Raw genomic sequence first — 13,271 nt, forward strand, 5'->3', positions numbered from 1 at the left:
TGCCGTCACAGCCGCTGCCGCCTACCTCGCTGCTCATCTCCATGCCTCTCTGTTTCTCTCTCTCTACCCACCCGCACGCGCACCCTCCCTCTGCTCCTTGCTGAAGGTGAACCATGTCGGGCGACTTGAATCAGCAGCTGGAGGCGATGTACGAGGGGAGGCTGCTCACGGAGGAGCAGGTGGTTCAGATCTGTAGTCGCTGCAAGGACCTCATGCTGGAGGAGGGCAACATAGAGACCATCTACGCCCCTGTCACGCTCTGCGGCGACATCCATGGCCAGTTCTACGACTTGTTGGAGCTCTTCGGCAAGGGCGGGCGAGTGCCGGATACATCGTATGTTTTCATGGGCGACTACGTCGACCGCGGCTACCACAGTGTAGAGACGCTGCTCCTGCTGCTGCTACTGAAGGCGCGCTATCCCGACCGCATCACGCTGCTGCGCGGTAATCACGAGTCGCGCCAGATTACGCAGGTGTACGGGTTCTACGACGAGTGTTACCGCAAGTACGGCTGTGCCAATGTGTGGCGGCTTTGCACGGAGCTGTTCGACTACATGCCGCTTGGTGCTGTTGTGGAGGAAGATATTTTTTGTGTTCATGGCGGTCTCAGTCCGCAGATTGTCACGCTGGATGAGGTGCGTGTGCTGGACCGCAAGCAGGAGGTGCCTCATGAGGGCCCTATGAGTGACCTGCTGTGGTCGGACCCAGAGGACATTGAGGGCTGGAGTGTAAGCCAGCGCGGTGCGGGTTTTGTGTTTGGTGGCGATGTTGCCAAGACCTTCAATCACCGAAACGGCCTCAGTCTCATTGCACGTGCGCACCAGCTGGTGCTGGAAGGGTACAAGTCGATGTTTGACAGCAGCTGCTGCACGGTTTGGTCAGCCCCAAACTACTGCTACCGGTGCGGCAATGTCGCCTCCATCCTCGAGGTGGGCGAGCACTCCAAGACAGATCGAAACGTTGTATATTTCACCGCGGCCACCGCCGATGTGCGCGGCCATCTCTCAAAGCAGCCTCCACCTGAGTATTTCCTGTGATAGAACAAGAGGCGATGGGGTGCTGGTTAAGAATGTGAAGAGGCCGCTAGCATCCGGCTAACGTGCCGATGTGTGTGTGTGTGTGTGTGTGTGCGTGTGGTAGTTTGTCAGTGTGGTCACCACTTGATGGTGGTGCGAGCCTCCGCAATTCTGTCGCATGTTCTTTTTCTGGCGTCTGTGTTTTGGTTCACCTCCCTTTCCTCTTGCTGACCTCCCCCCTGTCCTGTCCGTTCCGCCTCCGCCGCCTCCGCAGCAGCAGCAGCAGCTGCGACACATGTTGTGGATATGCAAACAGTGACCTTGTATAAGCGTACTTGCAACCATCGGGAACAGTGTTGGTGTCTGACTGAGTCCCGATATATAAATATATGGGCTCGCATAAGTAAGCCCGCACTTCACTGATTAGAGACTGTCTTAGCCGCGTGGCTGCACATTTTCGGTGTGCAGGCGGAAGCACGCGCACGCTCTCTCGCTCAAGTCTGTGTGGTGTATTGCTGCACCTGTTGACGTGTGCTGCAGGGACTTTATTCCGTACACGCTTCTCATACCCCGTTCTCTCTCGTTGTTTTCACCTGATACCTGCCGTCACACGCACACGGGTAAAGCAGTAGCGCTTTGATCCCCCACCAAGGAGACGTTCTCCTCTTCCCCAATAGAGAGCGACCAACAGCCTCTCTTCCGTCCTCGTCAAGCATCAGGACGAACATTCTCCACTATTCACACATACACACGCAAACAAGCGCATACTCGGCCAGCAACTCTCTCTCCGTTCTCCCTCTGAGACACCTTAGCCATTCCTTACGTGCGCCCACGCACGCACTGTAGCAACGCCAGCAAAGGCACGTACGTCCGTCCCTTTTGCCTCTACTTCGGACTTCCCTCTGCATCAAGTCTCTGCCAACATGCACCGCTTCACTGCCCGCTGCGTCATTAACGCGGCGGCACCCATCTCGGCTCGTCGGCTGTCGCTGCGGTTCGGCACGTACTGGGCACAACGGTGCCCTACGCGATTCATGGTAACCAAAACCCACCTCTCCACTGCGGACGAGGCGGCCGCTGCTACCGCCGCCGCCAAACCCTGGATAGCATCACCGCACAACCGTTCCGTTGCCCACTGGCTGTACCTCAGCGCTGCATGCGTGGGTGGCGTTGTCTGGTTGGGCGGGGTGACGCGCTTAACGGAGAGCGGACTGTCATTGGTGGAGTGGAAGCCGATTAGCGGCGTGCGTCCGCCGCTGACGGACGAGGAGTGGGATAAGGAGTTCCACCACTACCAAGAGTTCCCCGAATTCAAGCAGAAGCCGAACATGACGCTGAAGGAGTTTCAGCTCATTTTCTTCTGGGAGTGGGCGCACCGCTTGCTAGCGCGCAGCCTCGGCCTAGTCTTTGGCGCACCGCTGCTCTACTATGCCAGCTGTGGCTACTTCAAGGGCAACGGCAAGTTCCTTGCTGGTCTTATCGGCATCCTGGGCCTGGGTGGTGCACAGGGGTTCATGGGGTGGTACATGGTCACAAGCGGGCTAGACAGCAAACTGCTGGAGGAGCGCAGGAAGGCGACTGTGTCCGCTTACCGCCTTGCCGCTCACCTCATTCTGGCCTTCACCATCTACTCCTTTATGCTACGCATGGGCTACGGACTGAAGCTGCCGGCCATGGCACCTTTTCCTCGCATGGCCAAGGTGCAGCTGTGGTCACGGCTGTCCTTTGCCACCATGTTTGCGACAGCCATCTCAGGCGCCTTCGTGGCCGGGCTTGATGCGGGGCTCCTGTACAACGACGAATTTCCGTGGATGGCCGGCGGCATCTTCCCACCGGCTGACCATCTCTTCACCCTTGAGCCGACGTGGCGCAACTTTTTCGAGAACCACTCAATGGTGCAGACAACCCACCGCATCATGGCTGGAACGACATTTCTAACGATCATGGGACTGAACTTGGCTGCGTCACGGCGGCGCGGCTTCATTCCGCCGTCTGTCTTCCGCAACCTCATGTTTGTGAACACAGCTCTGCTGCTTCAGATCAGTCTTGGCGTGGGGACAGTGATGTCGACGGTGTACGTGCCCATCGCCGTATCTCACCAGATGGGTGCGCTGGTACTTCTCACCACGCTGATTCGCCTGTGCTCGGTGGTGGGCAGTCGTGGCCGTGTGCTCGCCTAGGCAATGTGTGCGTTCGTGTGGCGCGCGACTGGTGCAGGGGGATGACTAGGTGAGCCTCATCTCCCTGCAAAAGCCCAGGGAAATGGGCGGGGGGAACGCGGTCCCGCATTTCGCATGGTATCAACACACGAAAAGGATGGGCGACGCTGAGGCGTCTGCGCTGTCCTCTCCAGCGCCGCCAACCACCGTCCGGTGTCGTGCACGCTCGGGTGTGACCTCTCCACTTTGCATCTTCACTACAGGATTCACTCCAGCGTTTGGAGGCAGCACCGCCGACCGACAGTCGCTTTCTCCGCTGCACACCGTCCACAACGTTGGCGGAGTCCCCTGGCCTACCGCCGATGCCTCAGCATAGGCTTACAGGCACTGTCTGACATTTCTTTCCCGCTCACGTTTCTTTCCTTCTTCCGCACCGCTTGTGGAGGGCTAGTGTGGCACAAGTAGGTACAAGCAGCAGTCTTGCTGCCTGCTGCTCACATCCACATATACACGTTCTCTCTTTCTCTCTACTCACTTCATCCTCAGTTGTGCTTTTCAAGGTTTAGATGCTGTTGCTTGCGTACTTCAGGCGAGGGCGAATGACTCGCCGTCACCGCCCTCTCTTCCACATGGTTCTCGTGTTGGTGGTGGTGCTGCTTGTGGTGCACAGCAGTGCTCCTGCGGCGGCGCTCACCGGGTCGGCTCCGTGTCCCGCCACGGCGGAAGCTGCGGCGGAGTGGTGCATCAAGTGGTTTGGCGGCGCTGGCGGCACCGTTACGGCTGGGACGTGGAACGAAGCCTTTTTCTCGTGCGTGTGCAACGGCGCTGTGTCGCTGAGAATCGACCGTCATCTCTCCCCGATTATTGAAAGCGGGCAGAAATGGTTGCCTAGTGTTGCTTCGCCGAGCTTAGCGGGGTCGTCCTCGTCACTTGATGAATTCTCCTCCTCCGCACTCAACAACTCAGGGTCGTCCTCGTCATTACGCCCTGACTGGGCCTCATCCTTGCGATGGTTGCTGGCCCGATTCTCGTCCTCAATGACGGAGGACTACACCTGCCAGTGGACTGGCTTTTTCTCAGAGTACCCGGATGGCGTGCAATGCCTGCCCAGCACTGGAGTGTGTCCCACTACTTGCACCGTCATGCCACCGTACCTCTGCGAGGGCCAGCAGGCAGGCAGCTGCACTGTCGGCAGCAACGGCACGCTTCTGTACAGCTGCTCAACCTGCACTGGACGGCTATTCACCATTAATACGACAGGTCCAGACACGTGCAACCGCGCGTACACGGAGGAGCTATGCGACCCGGAGATTGACTGCAGCGGTCACGGGTGTTGCGCCACGGACCACGTCGAGTCCTCGAGCAGCTCCGAAGCTGAGAACGTGTGCAAGTGTTTCGCGAACCGTTCGCATGGCTTCTATGCCGGGAGCAACTGCGCTGCATGCGCGTCAGGCTACTATGTGAACTCCGAGGGGATTTGCAAGACGCACGTGCAGCCAGGGCAGGTTTTGCTAGCGTCAATTGCCACGACGTGGACGATGGTGTCCCCCAACTTAGCGGTGCTCTTCCTCTTCGTCATTTTCAGCATGGTGCGCAAGCTGAATGCGTCGGACCGGCCTTTCGAACTGACGGGATTGCGACGGGCAAACCTGTCCTCGGTGCACGTGGCGCGGCGGCGACAGCAGAGCCTCTTCCACTCCAAATACATCCCGATGCGGCCGGCGAAGAGCCGCTCCTTTGCGAATCCGAACCAGCCCCGCGCCCGGGGACCGTCTGCGTATTGATGGCTCCCTTTCCGCGCGGGCGTCCGGTTCGGCGCCGCCCGCCCACCCTCCGGTTTGCCCCCCGGCGGAGGGAGGGGGGGGGAAGGCGGGGCGCCTCCTCCCCCGCGCCGCCAAAAAAAAAAAAACCCCGCCTGCCCCCCGGCGATAGGGGGCGGGCGCCCTCGCGGTACGAGGCAGGGGTTTTTGGCGGCGTGGGCAGGGGTTGGTTTGGCGGGTAAGGGGAGGGTTGGCGTCGGGCAAGAGCTTTGGCAGGGGGGGGGGGGCGGGGCCGGCGTCGTGCGGGGGGGGGGTTTGGCGCCGCGCGCGGGGGCGGGGGTCGTTATATTTTTTTTTTTGGCGTTTCGCTCGCGGCCGCGGAGGGGGGTACAGGCGGGGTGGGGCGGGGGGCTTTGGCAGCCCCTTCTGGAAGAAAAAAAAAAAAACAACGATACGCGCCTTTGTGAAAGGGAAAAAAGGAGCACCCGGTTTGACGCAGCAGCGACGACACCCGTCACAGTCTGCGAGGTAAAAGGGGCAGAAAAAAAGGAGCATCAGGGCTATGCGAGCAGAGATGCAGGTGGACGGCAGCGCAAAGCTGCGCGTCAGTACTCGTCGCTGCGCGAGAGTTCGCTCTCATCGCACGGCGGCTCGTCACCATCGATATTTTCGCGGCGGTAGTCGTGTGTCATACAGGCATCGGCGAGCTCCCAGAGCTCCTCGCGGCGTGGGGAGTAGCATATGCGGGGTGCCCAATCACCCCATTGCTGCCTGTCACTTGCCACTGTCAAGTCCGTACGCGTGCAGTTGTATGTGAGGTCACCGGCGTTTGACTGCGGCACCTGGAGGCAGCCAGAGCTCTGCGAAACCGTGGTGGAAGAAGCATCGCTTGGCCGACGTGCCAGTTGCTCAACAGACTCACCCGACAACAGTGGCCGGGCGTTAGGTCGAGCGAGCGCCGCAGGGTGGCTCGTTTTGCTTGAGGGGTAGGCGCTGGTGCTGTGGTCGACGGCGCTCTGCGGGCGCGGGCGGGCGGCCGTGGAGGGGTGTGAGATAGAAGCGCTGTTGCCCGGGCCACCAAGACGAGGCGCCGCATCCCTGCTGTTCTGAGACAGGTGCGGTGGTGCGATGTCTTCCTTTGGCTGCGGTGCGTCGCGCGGGGAGCGGTGTGTCCTGTTGTCGGGACCGTGCGCCCCTTCTGTCTGATATTTTTCGATCCGCTTATACACGTTGCGGGTCGGTGGCGGCTCCTGTTGCTGTTGTTGGGGCAGCGACGTGAGCTGCTGCGGAGGCTGTTGGCGCCGCTGCGCCACTGGCGGTCGCTGGGCGGCCACTTCCATGGCTTTCGATGAGTTGCGGGCCGAGTGTGAGCAAGGTATAGCACCGAGGGAGCGCCTGTGCGAGGCGGACGGTGGCGGGTTTGCCTCCCCCACTGAAGGTAGAGAAGGTACCCTTGCAGCGAGCGTCTCGGCGCGCTGCGGGTCCACGTTGCCACGAGGTGTGGCACGCCTCGGTGCGTACATCTGTGACAGAGCTGGCGACGCCATCTTTTGCGGTTCCTTCGAGTTGGGGGTGATGGCAAAGACGGCGTGCTGCACTATGCAGGTGTCCTCCAACGTCACTGTAAGCCAGCAGGCGACAGACGGCGCCTCGATGCCAGCAACGGTGACTCGCAACGTCTCTTGTAGGTAGGAGCCGCATTCACTTCCGGACGCGACCGTGACACGCTCCGCTGCGACGGAGCCCGCCCTGTACACATACACGGCACGGATGTACGGTTCAGCGGCGTTGTGCATTTCGCATTGCGCCGCCGCATTCACATGGGCAACGGCTTGCTGGCAGACATCTGCCGCCGCCACTGCACAGAGTCGTGCACGCTCCTGCGGCGGGATGCCGATCGACAGCACCAATGCACTCATGCTGGTGCTCAATAGAGAAGGGAGAGAGGCGTACGCGGCTCACAAAGCAAACGTGCTCTAACGAGCGATCTGCTCAAAGCCTCTAAGACACGCGCACACAGGCGTTTACCCGGTGCCGACGACGACTTATGTGTTGCGCGTAGTTAAACTCTCAACTGACCACGGTACCTCGCACGCGGCAGAGCAGAACAATCCAGAAGAAGGCAATGGCGCAAGACTTTACTGTGCTCGACATCCTGACAGGCGTGAGAGAGGTTGAACAGGGAGGATGGCAAAGTGCAGTGACGGGAGGAGTAAGATGCATTCAGATACAGAAGCGCGAGGGAGGGAGGCACATGCGCACTGGGTAGCTCACCTATGAGCAGCGGCACTCTAGCGCAGCGGTCCGTTGCCGTGATGTGTGCACACCATGAAGTACACTCTGGCCGTGCAGTGGACCAAGACGTACGCCCACGCACCAACGGTCTTAGCTCACTGCAAGACATTTTTTTTTTCCCCAGCAGACGTGAGTCAGAGAGAAAAGAGAAGGTTTTTGGCGCACACACGCGTACACAGAGAAGGCGGAGCAACACGGTGGCGCATGAGAGTCTGAGGGGAAGAGACGTCCACGGGATCACCAGGGACCCCCCGCGCCGAAGCTTCGTACGGGTTGCCTTCTCTCAACTCCTCCTCTCATGCATGCGCCTGGCGAGCAGAGCCATGGGTGATATACCCCGGAATATGATGGCGGTGCGGTCAAACCGGCGATACGGCGTCTCTGCGCCGTCGAAGCGTATTGGCGTGCCCTCGACAACGATGCTTTTCTGAATACGGCGGATGTGCTCATCATCGTCGCAGACCCAGTCGACACTGTGCTCCCAGTCGTATCGGGCTCGCCCAAGCAGAATGTAAAAGCAGCGCGGCGCCAGCATCAGCTCGACGTGTTCGCCAGGATGCTTCGGGTGTGTCAGCGTCATGACGCGGCCGGCGTTCAGACACAAGCCTGCAACAATGCCCGCAGAATTTCGGGTTTCGTCTGCATGGGCCCGGATGAAGCCGCTCCCTGCCAGCCTCAAGAAATGCACGCGATCGTCGATGGGGATGCGCGGCAGGTACACCTGCGCAAGGTTGTGCACCCGGGCGAGGGCCCCGGATACAAGTGAAAGATCAGTCTCGAGGTTGGCGTGTGACGTGCTCAGACCAGGATCGTTTCCCGTCTCTGCCGTCTGCATGATGGTAGCGTACGAGCGGTAGAACTCCTTGTAGTGGTGGATGAGGCCGTCCATGTGGCCATCGTTGTAGCTGAGCCGCTTAAACCACGGCTCTGAAAAGTCCAGAAGTGCCTGCTCCTCCGGCTCCGTGATTACCTCTGGCAGCACGTACGCCGTCACCCAGTTCGCCGGTGTAGCCTTGACATCTTTGCCGATGGCTTCCTCAGCAGGCGGGTGAACAAACGACGGGGCTCCTCGCATCGACAGCAGAGACTGCGGTGCCGCCACGATTGTCGTCGCCGGCGATGCGAGGAGCAACCGGCGAGACACCGAACGCATGCGTTGTCGAAGTTATTGAAGTGAGGTGTGGAGGGTGAATGATGCACACGCACGCGCGCGGAGACAAACAGGAGCCTGCACAGGCAAGCACACGCTGCGCTTGTGAGTGGGCTACAGGGACAGAGGGCGGAGGGAAGGAGGTGAACAGAGCAAAATGCAGCGTGTGTGGGTGTCTGAGCGCATACATGCACACCCACATCCACATACATTGATGCGTGCGCCTTTCTCCCCCTTTCTGCAGTCACTGCCAAGGAGAGAGCGCCAATGACGAGGGGCAACGCCAATGGAAAAGACGCACGGCGGCCGTCCCTGACGCTATCACAGACGCGCCTTACGGGGAGGCACCTAGCAGGGATAGAGCGGGTTCCTCTCTTGCACAGGCCCCAACAGTGATGCTGCGTTGGTGGCTGCTATCCAGACAGAGGGACTGATGTGGCCTCGGATTTGGGCATTCACAGTGGCACCACGTAAGCAGCTCAGCTGAGCAAGCGAAACCATGAGAGCGAGAGAGAAGAGGCGATGCACATAGTGACTGGATGCACACGCTGTCAGCTGCGACTGGCGGTAGCAGCAATGTCCACACTATTCGAAGAAGCAGTATGGGTGACGAGAGCAACAGACAGCAGACAAAGCTCAGATGCACTCACACCACACTATCGCAGGTGCTCATCATATCAGGGCGGATGGCAAAAGGCGCGCCGAATGCCCCTGCTGACGCGCTGTGATCACCCGCTGAAGACTTCTGGGTCTATGGTAATGTATAGCTTCCGCGCCTCCGGGGTGGTGGCGTACATGTCCAGCAGAGTTTGCAAGGTTTGCTCCGGAGCGGGGATGAAGGCCTCGGTGCCGTTGCGCACAAAAATGAAGGTAGCGCCGGAGCCGCTTGTGGGGGTGCTGCTGCTGATCGCTGTCACCCCTTCCAATCCTCCACTGGTCACCGGTACCGTCATTGCCTTCGCCTTAACGAGCTTCTTGCGCAGCCTTGCGTGGACCTCGCCGATGGTCGTGTCGGGATCGAAGCTGCCGTCGGCCACCTTCACACCGAAGCGTGACGTGTTGAAGCTGATTGTCACCTTCTCCGTTGTTGTGTTCATGTGTGTGTGTGTGTGTGGGTGTGTGTGCCACCGCAAGCCAATAACAGTAGCGCTGCGAGATGCAGCCGACTACATGAGGAAGGGGAAGGCGGTAGGATGAGTGGGCCCCGGGTGCATTGCAGCAACCATCAGTCTCCTACAGAAGAAATGACGGCCGCAACGGTGGCGTCCCACTGGGAGGATGGCGGAGAAGTGCGTACTTGTGAGGACATGAGCGGGCGTGTCCGACAGAGAAGAGACCCCAATAAACACTCATGCATACGTATGCACGGTTTAGCGCAGCTGCGCACCAAGTCGCTACCCCTCGCTTCCGCCATCCTGAGCCATCCACGAAGTACATCCGTCACGAGGAGGAGAGAGCCGAGTGCGCCTGTGGGTATGCTGCACGTGTGCGATGTCTGTTTCGTGCGCTCTCTCTGTGGGTGTCGGGGTCTGTAGAATAAGTAAAAGATGGCATAGTAACAGGTGGCATGTACACCCGCGCATAAAACTAACGCATCCACACCGACAGGTGGGCGCGTGCTTACTTAGGCGCTGTCGTCTCCGTCCTTGTGGTTGCTGTTGTCCTTCTTGAAGGGCGGAGGTGCTGACGGCGCCACATCTCGGTGGCCCACTTGCTGAGGCTTTGTATCAGTTATTTTGTGCTCCAGAATATCTGAAGTACCGGGCACAAAGACGGTCTCGTCAAGTTCGTCCTTGTCATCGTCATCATCGCTTTCATCCGTGTCCTCGTCTAAGACAACTTCGCTGGCCAACACCTCATCGGCAGCAGCAGCGACGCCTACCTCGGCTGCTGCCGCCATCTCGTCCCCTTCAGTGGAGAGGGGGAGCGGCGACATGTGCGGGGCCAGAATTTGCAGTGACGACCACCGAGGGCTGTCGGAGAACGGGTTGGAGCACCCCACCAGTGCTGCGTACTCCCCACCCAAGGCGAACATGATCTCATCCCATAGACACTCGCGACGGCGCATAATCTGGTCTGGCGGGAACACCTGAGGAGGGGTGATGTCCGCACCATAGCGCTTCTCCCGCAGCTGTTTTGCCTCTGCGAGCTGTGCCGCCGTTGGGAAGCGCTCCGCAGCATCGTCACTTGTGGCGGAGAGCGCGTACGCTCGGAAGAAGCTCGGCGACGTCTTCACCGGCATCCAATGCCCGCTCGCCACCTCCGCCTCGAGTTGGCTAGTCGTCCAGCGCATGTTCCCCCAGTAGACGCGCAACGAGGAACGCGGCTGCCCCTTGGCAAGCTCTGCGAGGTACGGGAGGGCCTCAGCTTTGGAGAGGTAAAGCGTGGGCTCACGAGCACCGTTGTCCAACACCCCGCCAGGGATGAGTGGGCGGCAAAAGAGCCCGTGTTTTTTGACGGCTTCAGGCGAGCAGCTTCCCGCTGACGTGGCTGTCACGTGACTGGTGTCGGTGCCACCGGTGCTTGGCGGGCCCTTCCATTTCAGCCAGCTCATCACCGAGGACTCGCCCGAGGACGACTCGCTGCTGTTTGTCACGGTATCGTGCGACTCTAGCGTGTGCAACACCGCAATCTGAGCCGTTGGCGGCATCGTGAAGCCGATTTGACTGAAGCCGCCATCGTATACGTCGTGGCCCCAGAACACCTCAGGGAACATCGAGTTGCCGCGTGACAGCGGGTACGTGAACTGCAGATCCAGCACCAGGGCGCTCGTCAGGATGGGGGTGCACTCCGTGATCAGCATCACGCGCCGGTCCACGTGGGCCGAGGAAAGCGGGTGAGCCAGCAGCAGCGTACCCTCACAAAGGTCAAGGTTGTGGCGAACCTCGCGCAGCACCACACGGGTGGGCACACCTGGAGCAGCCTGAACATACCTGGGGCCTGCCCCCGGCGTTGGTCTGATGGGCTGCGCGCGAAAGAAGCTCTTTCGTCGCTCCGCTACGGCCGAGCTCCGCAGAGATGCGAGCAGCTGTGTGCGTTCCTTGTCCATGGTCGGCAGTTTTGCCTTGACGTTCTCGTAGTGAGCACGCAGTCGATTGAGGGTATCAAATGCCAAGTTAATCTTGGGGATACGCGTTGCATCTCTGAAGACATCGCGCAGCACATCTGTGTACCTCTGGCAGCCCGGGACGTGCAGTGGCCCAGGGACGCCAAGCACCGACTGCAACTCGTGGTTGCACGGGAACAGTATCTTCAGCACTGGCTCCTTGTCAAGGCGGGTGACCTCGCGGTAGAGACTGCGGTAGAGGGAGCGCACTACAGCGGGCGAGACAGTCGGGACGGAGGACGCAGTAGCAGGTCGCTTCGCAATGTCCTTAGTGGTGGTCTTAGTCCCTGTTGTAGCGACTCGAAGTAGGCTGCTGCGCGTGAGCATGATGGTGAGGTGCCCCGTTGATGTGGTGGCTGTGTGGAAGAAGGTTACGTAAGGGCAGCAGGCAAAGCAGACACACACAGTCGGTCAGCAGCGCTCTCAGGGCGGGAGGAGGGGGAGGGGAAAGGGGTGGACGTGGTCGAAGATACTCGCGCACAGTGACGGGTGAAATGGACAAGAGGTGAGGCTGAGGGGAAGTAGCCAAAGAAAAGGAGGACGGCTGGGGACAGCCCAAGACGTGCCCAGCGAGACACTAGCGCACCCAAGAGTGACGAGGATGTGCGGGCGAGCGAGGAAGGCCCGGGCAACGATCAGACACGGCCCAATAAATGGGGTATATGGGGAGAGAAAGAAGAAGAGCACGGATGCAAAGGTCACTCTGCTTGCTACAACGGCTGCAGATCCTACTGCCGCTGCTACTGCTACCTCGTAGAGGTCACTCCTTCTCCACTTGTTAAGGAGGAAGAAGGGAGCTACGCAAGCGCTTGTGGGTGTGTCGAGCTGGGAGGAGTTGAGAGCAAAATAAACCAGAGAGATGAACTGTGTAGTGTGGCAGTGTCGCACAGTTGTAACGGACGGACACAGAGGCAGACACGCACTGAACGACAGCTGGGGCAGTTGTGGGGTGCAGCACTGGTTAGTGAGCCCCCAATCTTGCCCAACGCACCGGCGGGGTGTGTGGAGAGATGATGGAGAGAAGAGAGTGGAGGAGAGGGAGAGGTAGCGGTTGTGCATGGACGTGTAACCACAAGCACGTGAAGCTAGCGCCTCCCCACCGCACAGGAGAAGACAGACAGGAGAGGATCAACAGGCGGTAGCGGTGGTGTGAAAGCTGCCTTTACTCATCCTCCTATAGACACGCAACACCCGCTACGCAGGTACACTGCTCTTGGCAGTGCCACCTCCACCTCCACCCCCGTGGCGCAGGGTGCAGTTCTCTTGTTCTCTGTAGTTTGCGTCAGAGAAAATAAAACTCTTCAAAAATCAGAAAATAAAACACCAACACACAACACTCGTGCGTGCGTGTAGGCGCACGTCGATGCGCGTGTCCGTGAACAACACTAACAAGTTCTTCTTACTTCCTTGCTCGTCAGCACACATCTGAGAGCGGCAGACACGTGAGGAAGGAGAGGGAGAGGCGAGCACACGGCCGACAAGACCCCCGCCCAAGGTCAATACAACCAGCGTGTATCCCGAGGATGGCGCGGCCCTGCGGCCTCAGCGTCTCTCTCTCCACTTCTTGCGCCTTCTCCCTCGTCTACCCGCGCCGTCGGGCTCCGGCAGCGCGCGCGGCTGTTACTCGGCGTCCGAGATGGACCACACGCGGATCAGGTTGTCCTTGTGGCCGGAGTACAGCGTGTTGCCGTCGGCGGACCAGGCAATGGAGATGCACTCGGACGGCTTCGTGCCGTCTGGCGTCAGCTCCGCAATCACGGCCTTGCTCTCCAGGTCGTACACGGA

At 59.8% G+C, this 13,271-nt stretch overlaps 7 protein-coding genes across 7 annotated transcripts; 3 read left to right on the plus strand and 4 right to left on the minus strand.

Moving 5' to 3' along the window:
* Nucleotides 1–212: 212 nt before the first annotated feature.
* Nucleotides 213–1,037, plus strand: LBRM_28_2880 (putative protein phosphatase 4 catalytic subunit; the record flags this gene model as incomplete). Its single annotated transcript, XM_001566264.1, has 1 exon — nt 213–1,037. The coding sequence occupies one exon, from the start codon at nt 213–215 to the stop codon at nt 1,035–1,037; it is 825 nt and encodes a 274-aa protein (XP_001566314.1).
* A 902-nt stretch (nt 1,038–1,939) lies between these two features.
* Nucleotides 1,940–3,196, plus strand: LBRM_28_2890 (cytochrome oxidase assembly protein-like protein; the record flags this gene model as incomplete). Its single annotated transcript, XM_001566265.1, has 1 exon — nt 1,940–3,196. The coding sequence occupies one exon, from the start codon at nt 1,940–1,942 to the stop codon at nt 3,194–3,196; it is 1,257 nt and encodes a 418-aa protein (XP_001566315.1).
* Nucleotides 3,197–3,774: 578 nt separating this feature from the next.
* On the plus strand, nt 3,775–4,959 carry LBRM_28_2900 (conserved hypothetical protein; the record flags this gene model as incomplete). Its single annotated transcript, XM_001566266.1, has 1 exon — nt 3,775–4,959. One exon carries the CDS (start codon nt 3,775–3,777, stop codon nt 4,957–4,959), a length of 1,185 nt encoding a protein of 394 aa, XP_001566316.1.
* A 581-nt stretch (nt 4,960–5,540) lies between these two features.
* Nucleotides 5,541–6,854, minus strand: LBRM_28_2910 (hypothetical protein, unknown function; the record flags this gene model as incomplete). Its single annotated transcript, XM_001566267.1, has 1 exon — nt 5,541–6,854. One exon carries the CDS (start codon nt 6,852–6,854, stop codon nt 5,541–5,543), a length of 1,314 nt encoding a protein of 437 aa, XP_001566317.1.
* Nucleotides 6,855–7,513: 659 nt separating this feature from the next.
* On the minus strand, nt 7,514–8,383 carry LBRM_28_2920 (conserved hypothetical protein; the record flags this gene model as incomplete). The annotated part of the gene is made up of 1 exon (XM_001566268.1): nt 7,514–8,383. One exon carries the CDS (start codon nt 8,381–8,383, stop codon nt 7,514–7,516), a length of 870 nt encoding a protein of 289 aa, XP_001566318.1.
* A 725-nt stretch (nt 8,384–9,108) lies between these two features.
* Nucleotides 9,109–9,477, minus strand: LBRM_28_2930 (conserved hypothetical protein; the record flags this gene model as incomplete). The annotated part of the gene is made up of 1 exon (XM_001566269.1): nt 9,109–9,477. One exon carries the CDS (start codon nt 9,475–9,477, stop codon nt 9,109–9,111), a length of 369 nt encoding a protein of 122 aa, XP_001566319.1.
* Nucleotides 9,478–10,004: 527 nt separating this feature from the next.
* On the minus strand, nt 10,005–11,813 carry LBRM_28_2940 (conserved hypothetical protein; the record flags this gene model as incomplete). The annotated part of the gene is made up of 1 exon (XM_001566270.2): nt 10,005–11,813. The coding sequence occupies one exon, from the start codon at nt 11,811–11,813 to the stop codon at nt 10,005–10,007; it is 1,809 nt and encodes a 602-aa protein (XP_001566320.2).
* Between the last annotated feature and the right edge of the window lie 1,458 nt (nt 11,814–13,271).

This window comes from Leishmania braziliensis, chromosome 28, assembly GCF_000002845.2.
Source record: "Leishmania braziliensis MHOM/BR/75/M2904 complete genome, chromosome 28".
In the NCBI taxonomy this organism is placed as follows: Eukaryota; Euglenozoa; class Kinetoplastea; order Trypanosomatida; family Trypanosomatidae; genus Leishmania; species Leishmania braziliensis.